The sequence below is a fragment of the Platalea leucorodia genome, assembly GCF_965183815.1.
Source record: "Platalea leucorodia genome assembly, chromosome: 19".
NCBI lineage: Eukaryota > Metazoa > Chordata > Aves > Pelecaniformes > Threskiornithidae > Platalea > Platalea leucorodia.
Window position 1 is genome coordinate 2,202,368 of NC_138841.1, and position 21,462 is coordinate 2,223,829.

At 58.6% G+C, this 21,462-nt stretch overlaps 1 protein-coding gene across 1 annotated transcript; it reads right to left on the reverse strand.

The window, feature by feature from the left end:
* Window positions 1–2,090: 2,090 nt before the first annotated feature.
* NUAK2 (NUAK family kinase 2) lies at window positions 2,091–12,719 on the reverse strand (the record flags this gene model as incomplete). Its single annotated transcript, XM_082330071.1, has 7 exons — window positions 2,091–3,223; window positions 3,299–3,431; window positions 3,795–3,914; window positions 4,982–5,047; window positions 6,008–6,159; window positions 7,617–7,737; window positions 12,507–12,719. 7 exons carry the CDS (start codon window positions 12,717–12,719, stop codon window positions 2,091–2,093), a joined length of 1,938 nt encoding a protein of 645 aa, XP_082186197.1.
* Window positions 12,720–21,462: the final 8,743 nt, after the last annotated feature.

Sequence of the window (21,462 nt, forward strand, 5' to 3'; positions counted from 1 at the left end):
AAGGAGGCTCTGTCCCTCAGTGGCTGCTAAAAGCTCAGCCCGACCTGACCTCCGCCTTGGGACGCGCCATGCCCCGGACCCATGGGTGCTGCAGCCCCCAGCTCGCCCCATCCCACCTCAGCAGCCCACAGGGCACCGGGACTTTGCCCTGGCTAAGCTGGATGCCCTCGGAGCGGCTTTAAGCGTTCCAGCGTTTCTTAATGGCGCGGGAAGCACGCGGGGAATGCGCGGCGGGGGGCAGAGCGTGCGTGGCCCCCCAGGGCTGAGGCTTCGGCTGCGCGGACGAGGGGCAGCATTCCTGGCAGGCAGCCCTGTGTCCTGCCCCTGCGGCTCAGCCTCTCCGCAGCGGGGCGGAGGAGACCCGAAATGTCTCCTATTAACCCAACTGGAAACGGGAAATCATTACAGTGCTTTATAGAGCAATAAAACTGGTTTCAATGCCACAGCAGGAGAAGATAAAGGAAGCCGGGGAAAGGGCCGGAGAGGACACAGCCCCGTGGTACGTGCCACGGCCAAGTGCTGGCTGCTGGGGCTCAGCCTCCCTTGGTCCTTCCTCCGGCGGAGGCACCTGCAGGCACTGCGAGAGGAGAGGGCGGCTCCCCCCAGGAGGGAGCTCCTGCCGCCAAGACCCGCAGGTATTCCACAAATCTAAACCCATGAACCACCAGCGTTGTGAAAGCGGTTTGGGAGCAGAGCTGGGACAGCAGGGCTGCCCGCGATGGGGAGGGGGCATCATCCTCAGCAGCCACCCACCTCCAGTGCGGCTTCCCCCAACCTTTGGGCTCTGCTGGTTCGTTCCCCTCTGGGTCAGGGCACAGCACGGGCAGCATCGCTGCACCAGCGCCATGGTACCCTGACAGCAAGTCCTGCCTCCAGCCAGGCCCCTGTCAATGCTGCCAGCAGCAGCTCAGCCTTAAAAACTACAGCCACTCACCCTCCCCGGGGGTACTGGGCCCCCACATAACGGCTATACCAAGTTGCAGCTCAGCACCATGCAGCACTAGGGCGGAGGCAGCAGTTTAAGCCCAGTTTAAGCCCCCAGAGCAGGCTCAGTGCCATGCAAAGCCCTGTCCCAGCACAAGCCATGAGACACCAGCCCGGGACAGGCAGCTCAAGGCAGCAGCACCCCATCCCACCTCCCTGCCCTCCAGCTGCAGCAGCACAGCAATCAAGAGAACAACTCACAGCTACGGTTTGCTTTTAATTTAATGGTTTTCTCAAGATCACTTTGTAGGAAGGAGGGGAAAACACACACTCCCTGGAGAAGGGAAAGGGCCAGTGAACACATGGCAATAGTGCAACGGAGCTTCGACGTGCGGCACATGAGACAACGGCACAGACCCCTCCACCCCCCTGTGAAAGACATCTGGGTGGCCGCTACGGAGCCAGACACAGCCCGCGCTGCTGAAGTCTTACATCAAGTTGGACAAATGCAATAAATAAAGAAGCGGTGCCTCACCAAAGGCACTTTTTTTTTTCCTCCTTTCAACATTAAAAAAAAAAACAAAATAGATGTTGGCATCAGAGCGTGTTTTCAGACTGGGGTTTCGGCCAGATCCAGTTGGGTTTCTCAGTGCAGGAGAGGGAAGAGCCGGGGCATGGGTGGTTGGACCCCGTTGCCAGCACGTCCCGAGGGCCCAGCCTGGAGGCAGCCAGGGCAGCACCCTTCAGCCCCTCGCCAGCACCCTGCTCCATCTCCAGCTTGTTTGAGGTATATCACCTGCCCCATCTGTTATCTTGTGCAGCCAAAAAACAGTGCAAAGAAAAAAAAAAAATCCCCCCATCCCCTTGGTTTCCCCCCCGATGAGATGAGCCTGTTTGCAAGGGGAAGACGGCAGCGAGGAGCCTCCGGGACCCCCCAGGAGGATCACTCAGGGCTTTCGTCCATTAATGTCCTGGTCCTGGGGTGTCCCCCCACCCACGCCCCACAGCCACCACGGCTCCCTCCCCGCCTGCACCCGCGCTCCTCCCCAAGGGGCACGAGGCTGCAAAATAAATACGTGGGACGTGGCTCAGCAGCACCAGAGCAGGGAGGGCTCAGCCCCCTCCCCAGCACGCACCACCCCGAGGAGCCCGGCCGGGAGGTGCCCTCAGCTCAGCTTCATGCCGATGGCCACAGCGCGCCGGTAGACCTCAGTGATGCTGTCACAGCCTGCCAGGGACAAGCTGCTCTCTCCCAGGGAACTCCGGCAATGGGTCACAGTCCAGCGGCGCAGCCTGCGCCCTTCCTCCACCTCCTCCTCCTCTTCCAGCCGGAGGAGGCTGTCGGCAGAGACGCAGCCCCGCATGCCCCTGCTGCCGTGGGGCACACGGGTGGGCAGGTCGAGCTGGTCAAAGGACTCCGTGGAGAGGATGCTGTCCTCGCTCACGGCGCTGGATGGGCGGGCGCGGGGCGCCTGGGGCAGGGGCACCTCGTCGAAGCCCCTGAAGCCCTGCCCGGGGGGACTCTCTGGCTCGGTGCTGCTAGAGGAGTACTTGCCGTTGTGCTTGAGGATGCCTTTCCGGCGGGCGGGGAGACCCTGGGGGCCCTGCTCCGGGGAGGGGTTGTCAGCAAACACATTCCCATCGAGGTCCAAGCTCCCCGCATCCAGGACATCCCCAGACTCGCAGCACTCCAGGGACGAGTAATACCCCGACTCCCTTGTCGAGGGCTTTTTAAGTATTCCCTTCTTGGGCACGGCTGTGGGCACTGCTCCAACGTCCCTGCTGCAAGGCAGCATCTCAGAGGACAGGATCCGGGTGAGACCCGCAGCAGCCACCTCATCATCCTCACCCCTCGCCTCTCCCAAGGGCGCTGCCAGCGGGGGGCCGGGGCCAGGCACCTTCTGCTCGCAGGAGTTTCTCTTTTTCAGGATGCCCTTGGGCCGCTTGAGGATGGACTTGGAGGGGTTCTCTGGGACCAGGGCCACCTCCTGCAGTGCATGGGAGACGTCGTTCTCCTTCTTGGACTTCTTGAGGGAGCGCTGCCGCTCTAGGGCCATGCTGGGGATGTGCTGCTTCAAGAAGCATCGCACCTTGGAGCCGTTCTCCAGGAGGGGCCGGGAGGAGCGGCGAAGCCACTCTGCCACCGTGGCCAGGGGGGATTCGTTCTCCCGCAGCAGCTCTTGCTCTCCGATGGGCACTTTGTAGCCCCAGTTCACCCACCAGTGCGTGGCGATGTCCTCAATGGTGGCACGGCGCTCCGGGTTGACCATCAGCATCCACCGGATCAGCCCACAGGCATCTGGGGAAGAGGCAGGTCAGGCACCGAAGGGAACACGCGGCAGGGGGACACGCAGGGTGGTGGGGGTCTGCCTACCAGACAGCTTCGTGGGCTCCCGGTAGTCCCCGCTCGTGATCTGCTTGACCAGAGTCTTGTAGTCGTGGCCATCAAACGGCATCGTGCCATGGACCAGGATGTAGAGGAGAACGCCCAGGGACCAGCTGTCCACCTGCCAGAGGGACAGACGAGCCTGGAGGGGGGCAGCAGGACCGGGCTGCCCTGGCCCCCACCCCGCCTGGGCAGGACCCCCCGCCAGAGCCTCAGCGGCAGCTCCCGGGACGGCAGCAGCCGCGGGGGAGGACAGAGCACGGGGCAGGACCAGCTCCAGCCACCCGCATCCCACCGTGCCCACCCCCCCGTGGCTGCCACACACCAACCACGCGGTGCTTGGTCGTAGGGGACCTGTTACCCCAACCCACACAGGCAGGGCTCTGCCCACAACGCGCCACTGGGAGAACACCCAGCGCTTTCCCAAGTCCGAGCGAAGAGGCAACAAGACATTCCCCCACGCAGGGGGCGAGGCACAGCCTACCTCCGGGCCCTTGTACGGCCTCCCGTTGATGATTTCGGGGGATGCATAGAGAGGGCTGCCGCAGTAAGTCTGCAGAAGTTTGTCCTGCTGGTAAACGTTGGACAGGCCAAAATCTGCAATCTAGAGAGACATTTATAGCTGTTATCGAGGAGCAAAGTTCCCCTTTGCAAGTGGAGCATCATTGCCACCTGAAGCTCTCCAGCTGTGAGCTTGGCCGAAACCAGGGCTGCCCTTGGCACCCTGGCCCTGGGTGCCCTCAGTCTCCTCAGGGAGCAGCAGCAGCCTGGCTTTCCACCCCCAAGGCTGCTCCTGCCCCTCTCCCCTTCCCAGAGAGCTCGTCCCAGCCACCGCAGCAGCTGCCCTGCGGCTCTGCCCCTCCGGCCCCATCACCGCCATGCCGGGAGCAGAGGCAGCTGCAGAGGTGTGGTTAGAGGGAGAGCTGCCGGGCTCTCCTCCAGCTCATTCACAGCCACACGAGGCTGCTTTAGTCCCTATCTGCTCCACCTAGCACACAAGCATTCATTATCCTCATCACACCCGTCACCTCTCAGTGAGCAGAAAGTACAGTCCCTGCTTGTGAGCTCCCAATTGCAAAATTACCCCTTACAGAGATAAAGCCCCGCAGCCTGTTTATCCCCGACCGCACCAATTCCTGGCCGTGGCCATGGCCTTCCTCCCCGGGCAGCTGCAGCACTCCCGGCCAAGGCGAAAAGCATCGCTGGGGGCCAGCGGAGCAGGGACCTGCCCCGCACCTCCCTCCGCCAGCCTGGCCAGCATGTACGGGGACTGGGACTTTCACTGGAAGAGGCCTTTCTTATCCAGCCAGTTGTGCTTTGACCTCAGCGTTCAGACTTTGCCCTCTTATCAGCAGTCAGATACACAATTATGGCTTTAATAGGCAGCACTGAGACTCTGCCTCTGCAGCCTCTCCCGCTCAGCTGCCGGGCACAGATAGCAGGGGCAGGCACAGGCACTCTCCCAGCTTCCCATCTCCTGGGCAAATAGCAGCACAGGCGATGCCAGCGGTCCCAGAGCTGACGGATGCTTCCCAGAGCTGCAGGAAAACCCCATGCCCTGGGGGACTGGGCCGTCGTGGCCACCCCTAGCCCCTCCATGCTGGGTAGCAGCCCTTAGGCCCCTTTGCTGGGTGAAACCCGAGGCACGGCCAGGCTCTGCCAGCCCCTCACCTTGATGTTCCCATTTGCATCAAGAAGGATGTTCTCCAGCTTCAGGTCCCTGTGAACGATCCCATTCTGCGTGAGGGAAGGGAAAGCCGGGTTTAGTCTACAGCGTGTTTGAGGAAGGGAAAGTCAGGCAGCACGGGGAGGTCACTGCCGTTCACCGGCACAGCGGCACGCAAACAGGACACGGTGACGGCAATCAGAGGAGCAGTAAAATAACCCTGGGTGCATGGATGAGGACAGGCTGTAAACCACGTCCTGACATGGGTGCCACCAGCTCCCCGCACTGCTCGGAAGCACGAGCAGGGCGGCACCCCGCACCAGCACCCCACGCCCGGCGCCACGCTGGGCTCCCGCACCCTCCCCAGCCACCAGAGCGGCTGGCGCCAGCTCCCGGCAGGGCCCGGTGGGCACAGCTCCGTGCTTTGCCACGACCTGCTGCTGCCCAGCCAAGCAAGACCCCGCTTTTCTTTGGGTTCAGGAGGTGCCCTGCAACCCCCCTTCCTGCCAAGGGCACACAGGTCCCCAGGACCGAGGCATGACCAGGCATGGCCTTGGAGCATCCCCCAGGCTCGAGGGTCCTTCCAGGGCAGGCACGGCTCATCCCACAGCCCCGGACAGGGCCCTATAGCTTTACATCCCTTTCAGGGGACAAGAGAGGTGACCCAGGGCTCAGCTTTCAGCCCCGGCAGCCAGCCCTGGGCGTCTCCCTCTGGGCGGGTGGGACGGAGTCGATAACTCCCCAGCGGGGTTAGTCAGCCCCACACCGCAGCAGCGGAAAGCCAAGGCAAGGATTTTCCGAAAGCTGCTCGGGCACTGCCTCTGCGCGAGCCCGAGGGCCACCGCACCCTTCAGATAGGAGGCAGGATTTAACCCCTTTCCTGGGAAAGGCCAACAGCCACAAGCTTCCCCATCAGGCACTGGGTCTGTGCCCAGCTCCAGCTGCTGCTCCTCTGCCCAGAGCCAGCCCTGCCGAGCCGATCCCTCCGCTCTCCCCCCGGGACGGCAGTGGGAAGCGCGGTGCCCACCCACCTTGTGGCAGTAGTAGACGGCCGACACGACCTGCCGGAAGAAGTGGCGTGCCTCCTGCTCCGTCAGCCGCTGCCGCTCGCTGATGTAGTCGTACAGGTCCCCCTTGCTGGCGTACTCCATCACGATGACGATCTTGCTGCTGTTCTCAAACACTGCGCGGAGATGGGAAGCCACAGGGTGTTAGGAGGGATGCTCGGAGCGAAGGGACTGCTCGTTAGCACATGCCTTTTAACGAGCAGGTGGAGCCCTGACCGACTCTAACACACTGCCCACCCCAGTGCCTGTGCCCTCAGTCTCTTTTGCACAACAGAAGGTGTCGGGGTTTCTGCAGGTCGGAGGGGGGCGGCCAGAGCTGCCACCCGCATCCCCCAGCGCCACCGCGGCTGCTGGCCAAGCAGCCTCTGCAGCCCCAGAGCACAGGAGAAAGGGCTCTGCTCTACCAGGAGGTGACTAAGACGCGTGGTTCTTTGCTAGATAGAGCTCTGCCAAGGGGGAAGGCGACAGAGCTACCGGCTGGCACGGCCGGGCGGCCTTTCCGCATGTTCCCGTTGCTCCCAACAGGGCTCCGGCTGAAGCCAAGAGATGGAGCGTTTTCTTCCTGTTTGCAGAAAGCTACCTCAATATTTTTGAATTCCAGCAGCCAGCGTGACTCAGTCCTTGCAAACACCGCCAACGAACTGCCAAGCCACTTGCTTTTGTTTAGAGGACAAAAGGGCTCTGGATACCTCACATACACCAGCCAGGCAGCGATAACACAGGCACCGGCCACACGCTGGCACAGCGCAACGAGCCCCGGCAGAGCCAGCCCCGAGGAAGAGCACAGGGGGTTTGCAGCCAAAGGACTCGGTGTTTAAGCAAAGACTGATCCAGCTGGAGATTTGCTCCAAGTCTGGTCATAGCTAGAACTTGAGAAATTCCCCTTCGATTGGTGTTACCCCGCCACCCCGGGAGCAAAGCCCAGCCCTGGCCGTAAAGCCAAGCCCAGCAGCACCAGGAGCTCTGCCAGCACCCTGCAGTTTGGTTTTCCTGCGCCCCAGGGGAGGGAATGAGGAGGACTCCAGCACCAAGATTAGCTCCTGCCTCGGGCTGAGCGCGGAGCCACAGAGATTCCCACCGCTCCGGCACTTGCTACGGCTGGGGCGAGGGTCCAGCACAACCAGAGCCACACATCGCACTGGGCTTTGCGGGGGACCCTGGCCACCGGCTCCCCGCCACGGCACAGCATCTCGCCGGCACCAGCGCCAGGGCTTCCAGCCTCAAAAGGCCACGTAAACTTTTGGAGCTGGCTTCCCTCTCCGGGCGGGAGGGGATGGGACGGGAAGCGGCTATTTCTGGAGCAGGTATTTCCCCTCGCCGCTGCTCTGCACGCAGGCGGGGGAGTGCGGCAGGGAAACCAGAGCCCAGCAGCATCTGCTCTCCCTGCCAGCACTGAGTCACCAGCACGGCACAGGCATCGGCAAACAGCTTCTGCTCTGAACAAGCAGAGGGAGGAGAGCGGCGAGCACTAACCCCATCCCCACTGCTGCAGAGCCTGCCCCGGTACCCAGCCCCTCGGGAGAGGCTCCGCTCGAGGATGCTGCTGGCAAGGGGAGGGCAGAGGAGGGCTCACCTTCGTGGACAGCGATGATGTGGGGGTGGTTGAGGGAGGACATGATCTCAATCTCTCTCCGGATATGGACAAGGTCCTGCTCATCCTTGATTTTGTCTTTCCGGATTGACTTGATAGCCACCTGCAGATGAGCAAATGCAGAGAGGGTCAGCCGGCTGTCGGGGCCAGGAGCACTGTGGCTTCCCAAAGCCCGCTGCAGGGCAAGAAACCCACCCCCCTCTTTTGGGAAGGGATCACAAGCAAGAGATCAATGACCCAGCTTCTCCACCCAGGTGTGCTGTATCTGAGAGCCACGCTGCACGCCTCCGCTGAAGCAACTCCAATGAAAGTGAACTTTATCAATTAGGTTCTTATACTTTCCAAGTCCTGTTGCTGTGCACAGAAGCTCCCCCCAAGGGAAACCTGCTGCCAGCTCCTACCAGAGGAGCTCCCCAAGCCTCCTCCCGCAGGTAGCGCAGCCCTGCTCCTCATTTGCGTGCCGTGCCTTACAGGAATTGTGTCCCAGGCTACAGCCGCTGCTGGACGGCGGCCAGCCGAAGGAATGTGACTTGCACACATGACTTGGAAGATAACAACAACAACATCTTCTTGGGGTCATGAAAATGAAAAAAGAAAAAAAACCCCACAAATAAAAACAGGTTTTGTTTTCCTCGCAAATACTTATTTCAAGGAGCTGATTACATAGACGTAAGAAAGTTTGGTATGAAAGAGTAGATGCCTCCTAGGCACAGGACTGTGCTCCAGCCGGCCCAGAGACCCGGCGCTGATGATGTGAGCCGCTTTCCAGGCTTTCACTTGGGTTTTCGAGTTATCCTCTACAAGGAAATTGAAAGGGGAGGAGAAAGAAGAGTAAGTGCTGGAGAATAGATGCCTTCTAATCCTCTTTCAAAGGGGCTGAGGAGAGACAATGTGCTCCTAGGGTTGAATTTACAACTGAATCCAGCAGAACCTCTTTTTTTGTATCAGACAAGAATGCGGAACAGCACTAATCCTGTAAAGGGACCCCCGCACCAGTCGCCCAGCAACAGGGAGAGGGGCCACGGACACCCGCGGCCCCAGCTGCCAGCACAGGAGCGATGCTCATGGCTACGCTGCACAGGAACCCTCCTCTGCCTTTGGCTGTGCAGGACAGACGCTTGGCCTCGACTCCCACGGATTTAGGGGAGTCGGAAGCCTCGCTCCTTGGGACCTTGCCCACCCAGCAGCAAAAGGCTCAGAGCAAGTTTGCAACCCTTGCTAAGCAAGGCCCATCGCACCCACAGCAAACCCAGATGCTAAAGCAGCGAGATCCCAGCTGCCACATCAGTGTCTTCATGGGAGAAGGACCCAATTTTAAGGGCTCGGATGGGCACGTGAGAGATGGCCGATGGAGTCCCTCCGGCCCCAGAGCACATCTCTGCTGCACTGGCCCACTTCAGGCCAGCACTGGCCAGGGCAGGGGTTGCCCCCTGTGCACTGGAGAAGCATTGTGCCTGCACCAGCCCCAAGGGTTGAAGCAACCAAGCAGAATGGACTCTGGCCAAGGGAAGTTCAATAACCCAGGCCCAAGTTTCTGTACAAAGCAATACTGAAGGTGCTTAACAGCTTCTTGAAAGCCAGGTATTCTTTTCCCTGACCTTTGTGCTAGGTTAACAGGTTAAAGTTTAACAATTTTTTGCTCCAGCCCCTGATACCTGACCCCCACTAGAATGCAGGCAAAGCCTTTATGCAGCAAATCAGCCTGCGCCTGCCCTCCCAAACTCCTGTTGACTCATTCTATTCATCTCCCCGCTAAAGCTCAACATCCAGCCCAAAAGCCTCAGCATTTTGGGGTGCATGCAGCACATTTGCTTGCTGACCAAGATGCTCGCACACATACACTGCTGAGCCGGGGCTCAGGGCGAGATCCACTGCCCACAAAAGGACAAAGTGGCTCCAGGCTGCCAGCGCGGGAAGCCTTAGGAGATGCCGCTGGCTGTATTCAGCACAATGCCGGAGAACGGCCTCGCCTATGAGCGGAGCAGTTAGTGACCTCCAAGGCAGACGGGTCCTGCTGCAGCAGGGAGCAGGTTCAGGGCGCTGTTAGAGCCCCGGGCTCTCCTGGCTGGGCGCTGCCGGCCAGCTGGCTCTGTAACGGCTGGGCACGACGCACAGCGAGGGCACGGCACTGCTAGGGCCCGCATCTCGTACAACAGAGACTGGACCAGCTACCCAGGGTGGGATGATTGATCTGCCTGCCAAGCCCTGCCCTGCCGGGGAGGCTAATCCCTTGGCCATCCCATCCTTCCCCAGGGGTGCCGAGAAGCAGCTTTGTTCCAAAACATCCCCTACTAAGAGGGCTGACAGCAGAGGATCTCCCCTTGAGACAGAAAAGGCCGTGCCTGGCCACCCTGGAGACAGGGACCAGCAGCTTCAGGGCCAGACGCTGCCACAGCCTACACACTGCCTCCACCGTCAACGCTATGAGAAGAATCTCCTGCAGGAAACAGCCCCAAGAAGTCCTGCTGCGGGAGCCTAGAGAACTCAGAGTACTTTCCAAGTCAAAAAGGCTTTTAATTAACAGGTTTTTTGGGGACAGAACAGGTATTTTCAGCAGCTGCTGAAAGATGCATTAAGCTACAACCCCAGGCAGCACTTCAGAAGTTGTTCCAGATTGCAAGTGCAGCATTTCATGCTCCATGAAATATGGATTACAACCCACTACAGAAGAAACCGGGGTTCGCCTCTTACTGGAGATCAAAAGAGGCTTTGCTGCTTTGGAATATTCCAGGTGCTGCCTTCCCCTTGACACCACGCAAGCCCACTAATACGTTTCTGACACGGTGAGTGAGTCCCACAGGAGGTCCCTCTTTCTATTTGACTTGGCTGCAGGCCAGGGCTTGGGAACCAGGCTGGGAGAAACACCAGGCTGGGAGAGAAAAAGGCCAGATGCTGCCATGCAAACAAGTGCAGGAGCCCGTTTGCCCCACCACGGCACACGTTACTGAATCTTCAAACCAAAAGATGCAGGGAAAAAGAAAAAAAAAAAAGGAAAGAAAAAAGAACCAGCAGCTCTCTCCCCACCTGCTTGGTATTTCAGGGACGCAACAATTTTCCAAGGGCTGGGAAGGGCACTCGGCAGAAGAACCCACCAAAAGGCGTGAGCATCATTTCACCTAAAGGATTTCTAACCAGAAAACAAGTTTTTTTCAGACAAAGAACATTCATGGAAGTCCCCAAAAATCCTTCAGCTGCGGGAGCCTGGTCTTCCCTGCAGTCTACCAACTGGTTAGACACACCTTGCCCTGAGCTAAGTCCAGGTAGGTTGGTTAAAATTCAGAGGAAAAAAGAAAGCTAGGCAGTAAAACGAGATGGTTCAATACTCAGTGCATCTGACAGAGACAGTTTCTGATTAGCCAGAGGCAAAAACCACGCACGGAGCAGCTCCAGCTTTACAGCCTCAGCCGGTAGCGTCGGATCGGCACAGCCCAGGAGGGGCAAGCGGCGGAGGCAGCAGTACCTGCTCACACCTCACCTCCGTGTTTAGGAAGTGAAAGCCACTTAGAGAAGGAGCAAATAACAACCCAGCTCAGGATAAGCCTGAAGATTAAACAGGTTCGGAAACGCTGAGTGCTACAAGAAAGAATTTGTGGGAAGAGGAGAGATTTGTGGTTAAGCCTCCTGTTCCTACATGGCCAGCTCGCTGAGGTACTAGTTAGTCAAGCCTTTGACTATCTCCGACATTTATTAAGGAGTCATTGGCCTGTGTATTTAATTTGCATCATAACAGAGCAATGCTGCTAGACAAACAGTCCCTGCCTAAGGGGCTTCCACAGAGAGCTGAGCTTTCTGGCAGTTCAGAGATTCCCTGCACAAGCGTCGCTAGGTGCAGGCAGGGAAAGCCAAGCCTTCTCGCCCATCCTTCTCCGGCGGTGGGTGGAAGCTGCATTTCAAGGCCCTGATTATGCAGCAAAACAGCAGCTTCTTCAGAATCAGATAGGCTAATGGAAATGGCAGATCTGACTTAATTAAGAGCTGTCGTGTTACACAAGAAAACCTCTCAGATTTACAGCTGTCTTCCTTGCCCTCGGTGATCCAATCTCGCACCCCGCTCTTCTGCTCAGCCCTCAGAGCCGTGCTGGGCCAGTCTCGCCACCCGCAGATGGACCCTCACTGCTCACCCATGGGCTCGTGTGCAAGTGCCTTTCTCGGGTCCCATCCCACACCGCAGGGTGCTGGGGACTGAACAGGGGCAGGGAAATCCCGTTCAAGGTTGCCCTTTGAACCCTTGCAGATTCCTAAAGGACAGGGCCGGCAGGACAGCAGCACCCCGCGTTCCTGGGGGTGAGGGTCCCCCACGTCTCCCTGCACACTTCCAGCCCTCCGGATCGCTGTGCTCCGGGTTGAGCCGTGCATTGCACGCAGGTGCTTGCTTCAGGGGGGCTGAGGCGTTGACTGAGTCACGATTTCAGCCAGACACTGGGGGCTCAGAGGGGCTCGGCTTTGCTTGCGTGCCGCACACCGCTGCCCAGAGCCACCACGCAAAACCGACCACGAACCAGGGCGAGAGGAAGGGGAAAATCCTTGAGACTCAAGTGCAATGTTTGCTCTTGGCTACCGGATACCTGCAGGCTCCTTTCACCAGGAAGCCCGAGGAGGTCGAGTGGGCGAGAGGAGCTGCAAACCCCCCGGGGGGTGCGAGGTCCCTCCGGGCCGTCCCCGCCCCGGGCCCCGGGGACGGCAGCGCCGCAGCCTCCCCGCACGCCGCACCGGGAGCGGGGCCGGGCGGGGGCTGCGCCTTCCCGGCTACCGGCGGGGATGCACCGGGGCGAGGGGAGGGGGATGCACCGGGGCCGCGCTGCTCCGAGCAGGGGGATGCTGAGGGGCCCCGCACCGGCTCACGGTGGGGATGCACCGGGGACGGATCCTTACCAGTTTGCCGGAGCGCTCCCGGGCTTTCTTCACCTTCCCGTAGGTGCCCTTCCCCAGCGTTTCCAGGAACTCGTAGCGGTGCTTGAGGTTGTGCTTGTGGTGGTGCCGCTTCACCGCCTGCTTCTTCATCAGCGGCCGCGGGGATTTGATGAGCCCCGTGGCCAGCGAGGTGGCCAGCGAGGTGGCCAGCGCTGGCCCCGCCGCCCGCTCCATGCCGCGCTCCGGCCCCGGCCCCGGCTCCGCCGCCTCCCGGTGCGGCCCGGCCCGGCCGCTAAATGCGGCGGCCCCGCCGGCCGCGCCCCCCCCCGCCCATTGGCCGCACGGCGGCGGCCGCCCCGCCCGGGAACCGGGGCTGGAGCGGGGAGGGGGGGCCCGGGCGGCGGGGGGATCCCAGGGGCAGGGGTGGAGGGGAACGGGGGGATCCCGTGGGCGGGGGTGGAGGGGAACGGGGGGATCCCAGGGGCAGGGGTGGAGGGGAACGGGGGGATCCCACGGGCGGGGGTGGAGGGGAACGGGGGGATCCCGCGGGCAGGGGTGGAGGGGAACGGGGGGATCCCAGGGGCAGGGGTGGAGGGGAACGGGGGGATCCCGCGGGCAGGGGTGGAGGGGAACGGGGGGATCCCAGGGGCAGGGGTGGAGGGGAACGGGGGGATCCCGCGGGCAGGGGTGGAGGGGAACGGGGGGATCCCAGGGGCAGGGGTGGAGGGGAACGGGGGGATCCCGCGGGCGGGGGTGGAGGGGAACGGGGGGATCCCACGGGCGGGGGTGGAGGGGAACGGGGGGATCGCACGGGCGGGGGGGGTGCGAAGAGGGGGTGCAGGCGGCGGGGCGCTGCCAGGCTGGGTGCAAAGGGAGGATGCACGGGGGGGGGGCACAGGCAACCCGGGGACAAAGCGGGTCCACAGGGGTAGCAGGGGGTGTAAAGGGGTGTCCCGCAGACTGGGGGGCGGTTAAGGACTTTGCAGATGAGGCAGGGAGAGACTCGCATCCAAAGGCTGAGAAGAGGCGCAGGACCAGAGCGCTGGGAGGATGCGGAGCGAAGCGCCCGGGTGTCTCACGCCAGGAGAGATGCGGGGACAGAGGGAGACAGACGTACAGGCGGCCGAGACACACAGACACACAGCCATGGTTTGCTGCAAGGAGCCACGATGCACCCGGGACTCTCTCGGAATAAAGTACACACGGAGGGCAGAATCGGAGAGAGGCCTGGGCAAGCGCAGCCTGTCCACGCTCGCCGCAGGACGATGCTCTGCCCTCCTGGACACGGGGCCTGCGAGGGAGCAGCGCGCTCCATGACCGGAGCCGGGGGGAAACGGCTGCAGGCTGCTCAGGCGCTCCCACGCAAAGGCTTTTTACAGACATTTCTGGTTAACTCTGCAGCACCTTCCCGTGTGGTCTTTTTGCCCCTGTGGTAAATCTTTGTTTTGAGATATTAAAAGAATGCAATTATTTCCCAAAGCAGCCAAAACAAAAGCTCTTGCCCAGCTCTGGCATGTGCGAGGACACACCGTATTGATGGAAGAAAGAGATAGCTACAGCATTACTCATCTCCGCACTCAGACCTGGATTTTCCCACCGCTCGCAGCGGCTCGGGGCAGCCCGGCGGGGCCAGGCAGAGCAGGGGCTCACGAGCGTGTGCGAGGGATGGTCTAATCCAGCACCGGCCCCTCTCCGTGGGCTCTGTGTCCCCGAGCACAGAGGTGGCACAGGATGGAGCTGTGTCATGGCCGTGCCATGTCTCTAGGTCAGGATGAGACCCAGGCAGGCACCGCAGTCCCCTGGCTCGTTCTGCAATCTGAGTATTAGAGGACCGAGATTATAAAATGACCTGTTGAGGACATTCGCCCTGCAGGGTAGGTGTAACTACAGGTCACGGAGACAACCATGCACCAAACTCCTGCTCATCCGTGGCTGTGATCTGCCTCGGTGCTGGAAGGACTGCACATTAGGTACCATTTCAACACCGTCAGGGCACAGTGGTATCCCGTACTGCCAGTGTCCCTGATTTTTATGGCCAGTGGCCGTGTGGCACCTCCATTCCTCACAAGATGTCAGGGATGGACAACTTCTTGCAGCTTCAGACTGGTCCTGCATCCTTTCCACCCTCAAACCTCTCCTCAAGCTGAACACATTGTAACCTGCGAGCGAATCTCGCTCCCCATTTTAAAATCAGTCATCTCCCACCAGTATGTCTGAAGAAGGTACTGTGCTGAAGCGGAGTTGCAATAATGAATTATTTACTGTGCAGTAACAGGAGCTGCATTTCAACCTGCAAGTGGCCAGCAGGGCCCATAGGGGAGATAAACAAGGCGTAGATGAGATTAACTACACTGCTGCAATTTCAATGTCAAAGTAAACCGATAGGATCCTGTTCAGGCACAGCCCAGAGATTGCAGAAGAGTTGAAGGGGGAAGGCACAAGCCTACCTTATTGCAAGAAACAAAGCGACTTCACTCGGCTAAGATGAAAGTGTCTGCGTCTCCTGGACACTGCAAGCCCGCAGAGTGACGCTGTCGGCAGCTGTGGGATCGCTGGTGGTTTAGCCCACCGGTCCAAGAAAGCGCTCCAGCACACATTTAACTTTAAGCGCTTGTTTAATACTCCCATTGATTTATAAGGATGCCTTCCAGAGGCTTTCCCTGGGATGAAAGGAAGCAGAGCCTTGGGTAGCTTCTCTTTCTGTTCCTACCAGATAAATTCTTTTCTGCAATTTTCTGTGTTGTCGCTGATACGTAGGCTTAGGTATGCTTTTGTTCTAGACCTGCTCAGGAAGCCTATTTTAATGGAAATGTCAAGGGACACAGATCTAAGTCCACTGGAATCCACTGATAAGGATCCTCTATTGTAGCAGTATTGCTACTGCTTTCTCGGCAGTGGGGAAATCCACTAAAATTCCCCCTGCCTCCCCCAGCTGCAGCCTTAGAAATCCTAACCAGGGTTTCTCCAGCGGCAGCCCTTTGTACCACAGGCCCCAGTGCGTGTCCGCTAAAACCAACATGAAAGTCTACAAGGAATTTGGCTCGATGTCAGGCAAACCTGCTCAAAGCTAGTCTAATCAGCTTGATGCTTTGTCATAACGGAAGCTCTATTTACTTGCAGGCTCCTAACTTTCTATTTATTTATTATTTTAAAATAAATGCCGCAGTATTACCTCAGTGCTAAAAACATCCACAGCCTGGTCAAAACCTCCGGCTCTGCCATCGGCCTCGGTGGCAACAGGCTCTGTTCACCTCTGCTTGTGGACTGGTAAAGGAATAAACTTTCCCCAGAAGACATACTTACAGCCGTGAGCCCTCCGAGAGGGAAAGGAAGAGCTCTGATAGGCATTAAAATGCCAAAGACAACAAAAAGTTTAATGATCACCTCTCGTTAGTGGTCTTCCAAGCTGGCAGCATTCCTCACCTGCTGCTGGGTAGTGCTCGGGCAGGTGTGAAACCCACTCCTCCCCTGAAAACGCTAAGGAAACTGCTTTCGCTCTGATCCTCCCGATTGGGTGCCCCATTCATCAGCAAAAGAAGGGAAACACATTAGCACCAACAGGAGCCTTTTGAAAAGTGATTTATGGCCTATCAAATGATTACAGCAGAGGCCACCTCTACACCGGCTTCCACCACAGCTGTGCATTACGCCAGCCTGCAGCCACCACCCACCCACCCACCCACCCACTCAGGACATACATCTGCTCTGGGTAAAGCCCAGCTCATTTATTCCACCTTGATAACTACTCAGCGGGCAGATTTTGGGCCCAGGCTAGTAATTCGTAAGGATCATTTTGCAAAACCCCATTAGCCTGATAACGGTCACTGCAGTGCCTGTGAGCCCAGCTCCTGCCATCCCTCCTTATCGCTGCCAGCGTAGGCAGAGGCACGGCGGGGGGAGCAGAAGGGAGCTCCCCGCTGCGTGGAGCTACGGAGAAAAGGGATGTGCTGCAGCCGAGGATGGATCGTGACCGGAGAAAGCAGAAACGTTGCCTCATTCAGCTGGGCAGAGTAGAAAAAAGCATCGCTCTTCGAGGGGCTCTGCATGTAGTAACGTGAGCGATGAAGCACACCAAGAAGAGAAAAAGAGCAAAGCAAAACTGCAATTAGGAGTGACCCGGTTTGTGCGGGCACGGCCCCGCCGGGGTGCAGCCCGCGGGGAAGGACAGGCCCCCGGGTTGGTGCCCTGCTCGCTCTGCAGCTGAACCAGCCCCCCAGGGGCCCAGGACCTCAGCCCCCGGCCGCTGGTATGGAGCGAGCCGCCCCGGGCCAGTGGCACACACCTCCTTTAATCGCTGAAGTTACGAGTCCAAACTGCAAGGAAGCCAGGAACCAGCCGCTTCAAAATACGAACTTGTTCTTTGGATTTTTAATCATCACGTTATCAGGTGATAACATGATCTTTGTTATTGTACGGTATTTACCTTAGAAGTCGCTTCGGATAGATAAGAGAGATGTGCAGTGGCCTGAATTACACTTTAATCTAAAAGTTTGTGGAATAAAAGCCACAATGGCAACCCCCATCCAACTCAAGCCCTGTACTTCGACCGCTACAATATATGTTAACCCCTATGGCTGAAGCCCCCACTTACAAGCAACAAACCCCAGAAAAGTGGGGGCAAGGGCTGAGCAGGGACCCGTACACAATTTTCTCCTGTACTGGTGAGTTTGGGGCAATTCTCCAGGCTTTGCTCTCCTCTCAGGTATATGCAGCGCCTCGCCCTAACAACCAGTTAATGGGAGTTTGGTGCAGACACCAGCAATCACAAGTTACCCACACCAAGGAAAGGAAATATTATAGATATAATAAATAAAATACATTATTATATATATTATTCTTCTATTATACCATCTCATCCAGGGTTCTTCTGCCACAGATCAAACAGATTGTACAAATCAAATGACCCAGGACGCCCTGCGATACGCTCGCAGGCGCGGGAAGGTCACGGCGGGGAAGGTTACAGCCTGCAGCAGCACGTGGGGCTGCAGAAATACCGAGGCATTTATAAAAAAAATAAGCAAACTCCTCAAAAAAAAGCTGGAGCTTTTCTTTCCAGGGCAGGAAGCGTCTGTGTTCCAGGGTAGTGACTCGATATCCGTTACAGTGCCGGCGGATGCCGATGGAGCGGGTTTGTCTGGGGGCTGGCTCGGCTGCGACTCGGTGGCTGGCGTCCCCGCGGGGTTGGGGACCTAACGGGGCCAGGGCAGCGCACACAGCCCTGGGGTACAGGGACGGCAGTGACAGAGGGGCCCTCGTGTTTCCCAGTGCCGCTGCAGCTCTGGCAGCACGGAGGAGCTCTCTTCCCAGCTATCTAGACAACGAGAAACTCATCACTGAAGCTGTACAACAGCGTTCACGCAAAGCTGCGCCAGGTCTCCTTTTGGGAAGGGTTGGCCAACTGATGGCCAAAGGGCAGCACTGACCCCAAAGAGCATCCTCCCGCGAGGGCCAGGCCCGGCCGAGCAGAGCGGGGCACTGCTGTGTGTGTCGTGGGCCCCTGGCAAGGGACAGGAGTCACTTCGGCTCCACGCCCAGATCTGTTAGAGGCTGTTCTAAGGAAGTTTTCTGTTTATGCAGACGCAATCTGCTCGGGGACAATGAAAAGTGATGCTTTTTGGCACAGCAATCAGCAACAGGACCGCTCGGCACTGCTGTGTCGGAGCAGCCACGGGCACTGGTACTGAAAAGCCCGGCTTTCAGTAAACACAACTTCGAGTATCGGGAGGTCAGGCGAGGACACGGCCGCAGCCAGCTCCAGGATTTGTTGAGCCCCATTAGGTAGCTGGAAAACTACAGGAGCTCAGCTGGGTTTCAGATAAAGGCGCACAGGGAACGGACTGCGACTGCCGAGAAGGCTGGTGGGCGCAGGGCTCCTGCGAAGGCTGGGGCTGGCTGGGTCAGAAGGACCAGCCCCGAGCTGTTCCTAGCTCCCGGAGACAGGAGGGACGGCCTGACAGATCTACCGGAGATCAGGAAGAAAGAATGCCACAACGCGCCGTTCAAAGCACTGGGTGTACTGAAATGTGATCCCATTTCAATGCAAGTCTCTGTGACAGCTAATACATACATTAAAAAAAAAAAATAAAAATTCTGCAGACAATTGCCAATCCATTCTCGAGATTGCTGACAGCAATTCTCCAAGGCAAGTCAAATTTACTACGTATTTTGGAAAGAAAGTTGGGTTGAAACCCAGTTATTGTATATTTTTTTGTGTTATTTCTAAAAGATTCCCTTTGCACCACCATCCGCAGCGGTTACAGTGATTTAAAGGCTAGTTTCAGCAAATGTGCTTTGACATCCACAGGTCTTCTCCTATGCTGAGGTCTGAGCATGCCCCTTAAACGCACTATGGAATTGGCATCTAAATTGGTTTCAGTGTCAGACAGCAGACACCGGTAATCCTCATGATGCGAGACGAGGTGGACAGTTCGTTGAATTCCCTGCCCCTGAAGAAAAAACCCCGCAGTTTGTTTTCAGTTGGCCTTGGCAAACCCTGACAGCATGCCCGGGCGGCAGCAGCCAGCCCAGGCCACAACCTCTCTTCTGCGTGAGCAGGACGACCGCAGCCGCGGCAGCAGCTCCTCCGGAGCAGAGCAGGGAGGAACGACGCAGCCCAGGACGGTGCGGCAGGGCCTGGTGCGTGCCTGTCACCCACCGAGCCGCGGCAACGTGTGAATTCATGCAGGTACCTCCCTGAGATCCCCTGAAGCAGCTCCGTGTCACGGCTGTGGCTCAGCCAGCCTTGCCTGCTGGAGATGACGGTGGCTGACAGGTATGTGCTCTTGTAACACGGGACAAACCCAGCCGTGGGCGCAGCCCGTGGGGTGAGCCTGCAAGCTGCCGGCTCCCCGACCTGCTCACCGCAGCGGTAATTTGGTTGGCTCACGTCCCCCGGGAGCACAGCGCGGCTGCAGCCGTTACCCTGGGGACGTAACACAGCGCCGTGTGCTAGCACACATGAACCCGGTCCCACGGACGCGTGTGCCAACTTACACCCGCGCTGGCAGCGCAGGGTGTCTGCACACACCAAGTCATGCATCCAGCTGTGCTCACCTGCGCGGCTTTCCCCTCTGCCTACCTGTATGTACGCAGACGTACCCCCCTTCTGCTCGCCCCGAGAAGCGGCCGTCCGCCCCACGCAGCCGCCGAAGCTCACCCACCACCGCTGGCAATTCCCATCAAGGACCCCGTTGCACGGAGCTCGTTTGATCATTGGGCTCAACCTCCCAGCTGAGGCCTTACCTTGTCCCTCCAGGCACGACGGGATCCATCAAGTATCAGTTTCAAAGATGGAAGCACTCAGCACCATCTGCTGAAAAGCGTATGCAACACGCATCTGGGGAAAGAAACTCTGCAGCTATCTAACCTGTAGAAATTCACTGCAGAGCTCAGGGAGCTGCAGCAGTGGGAGCGAGAGCAGAATTCAACCACAGAGACATTTCCTTGACTGGCACCGTGCAGCAGCATCAGACACTGGGGGCCTGAGAGGAGAATCCAGCTGTCACAGCTCCTGCAAGGTGTTTGGACTCAGAGGCAATGCCTGTTCATGGGAACGAAATGCTGGAGGAGATGCATAACATCCTTTGCACATCAAGTTATTTGCTGGATCCTTGTGCTATTAGCCAGGATCCCTGCACAAACCAAAACGGTGTTTTGGAGCCAGCCTGCCGTCCCACCAGCATGGTCCAGCCCCGGCTGCAGCAGGATGCCTGCTGGGAGGTGCTGGTCCGGCCTGGGCTCAGCCCATGGATGCCATCTGCCGTTCAGAGCACTGGGAGGAGAATGGGAACCCGTCCAGCACCGCTCAGCCCAAACAAGCGCAGCACTGCTAGAAAACAAACAACCCTAAGCACAGAGTCGCACCTCCCTGCTCCCCAGCCTTGGCTCCCGGTCACATCTCCATCACCTGGAGGGCAGGCACGGCCCTTTCGTTTCAAACAAAAGCAGATTATCTCCTGCAGCCTCCTATTTCCCACAGCAGCAGGAACAACAGAGAAGGGCAGGATTCAAGGTGTAGCTGTGAGAACCAGCAGTGGGGAGACTTAATCCTGCAGCTGGTGTCTGCCAGCATGTTGGAACTAGTGAATGCCACCATCGAGCCCGTAGAGGTAATGGGAAAGTTTGGAGGATTTCCCTTGCTCCTGCAGAGAATCTCAGCCCTCCAGAAGGGATTTCCCACGAGCCGAGGGGAGCCAGGGAAGGGCTGCTGGTTCTCAGAGGCTGGGTGGCTGGCGAGAAGGTGGCTGTTGCTGGAGTCCCACAGTGTCTCCTGCCAGTCTTTGATGAGCCTAGAAGCGACTTTAAATAACCTGGTGCCGCCTAACAGCTCCTGCTGACTGCTGGGCACCCATCATCCCCACGAGAGAGATGCCCTTGGTCCAGAGGAGATCCATGGATGAAGCCCCAGAGAAGTCCAGCGATAGCAGGGGAGCCCAGGAGGGGTTGGGGGGTCAGGAATGGCGCTGACCGAGCCGTTTTTGGGGTGCAATGCAAGTGCTGTGGATGGATGCATGCTTACCTACCTCCGAGTCCCTGCAATTAGGTCGCTTTTGCTTAGGGTTATTCGCACTGCGTACGTGGACGCCCAGGGTGGACACTCAAATAGCCTCCTCAGGGCAAGAGGCTGTAACGTACTCCGTGTTCTGAATTACGGGTTGATTTCCCCTGGCCTCTGCAGCAGCCTCATTAAATCTCTTTCTTACTCTACGATTAATTAGCAGAGCTCCTCCAGCCCCATCTTGGGCTGCTCTGCCACCCAGAACAGCTCAAAAGGATGCTTAAAAGTTTGAACCTTTTCTTGAAATAACTGAAGAAGATTAGTTTGAAAACACAGGCAGGTTCCTTCAGTGGGGGACAGGCACCGGCAGAGCCCAGGAGGCCCCGTAGCCACATCGGGGACCGGGCTGAACTCCAGCCACCAAAAGCCAACTCGGCGGGGCCGTACCGAGGCGGTGGGCTCCCACAGGCAGAGCCCAGC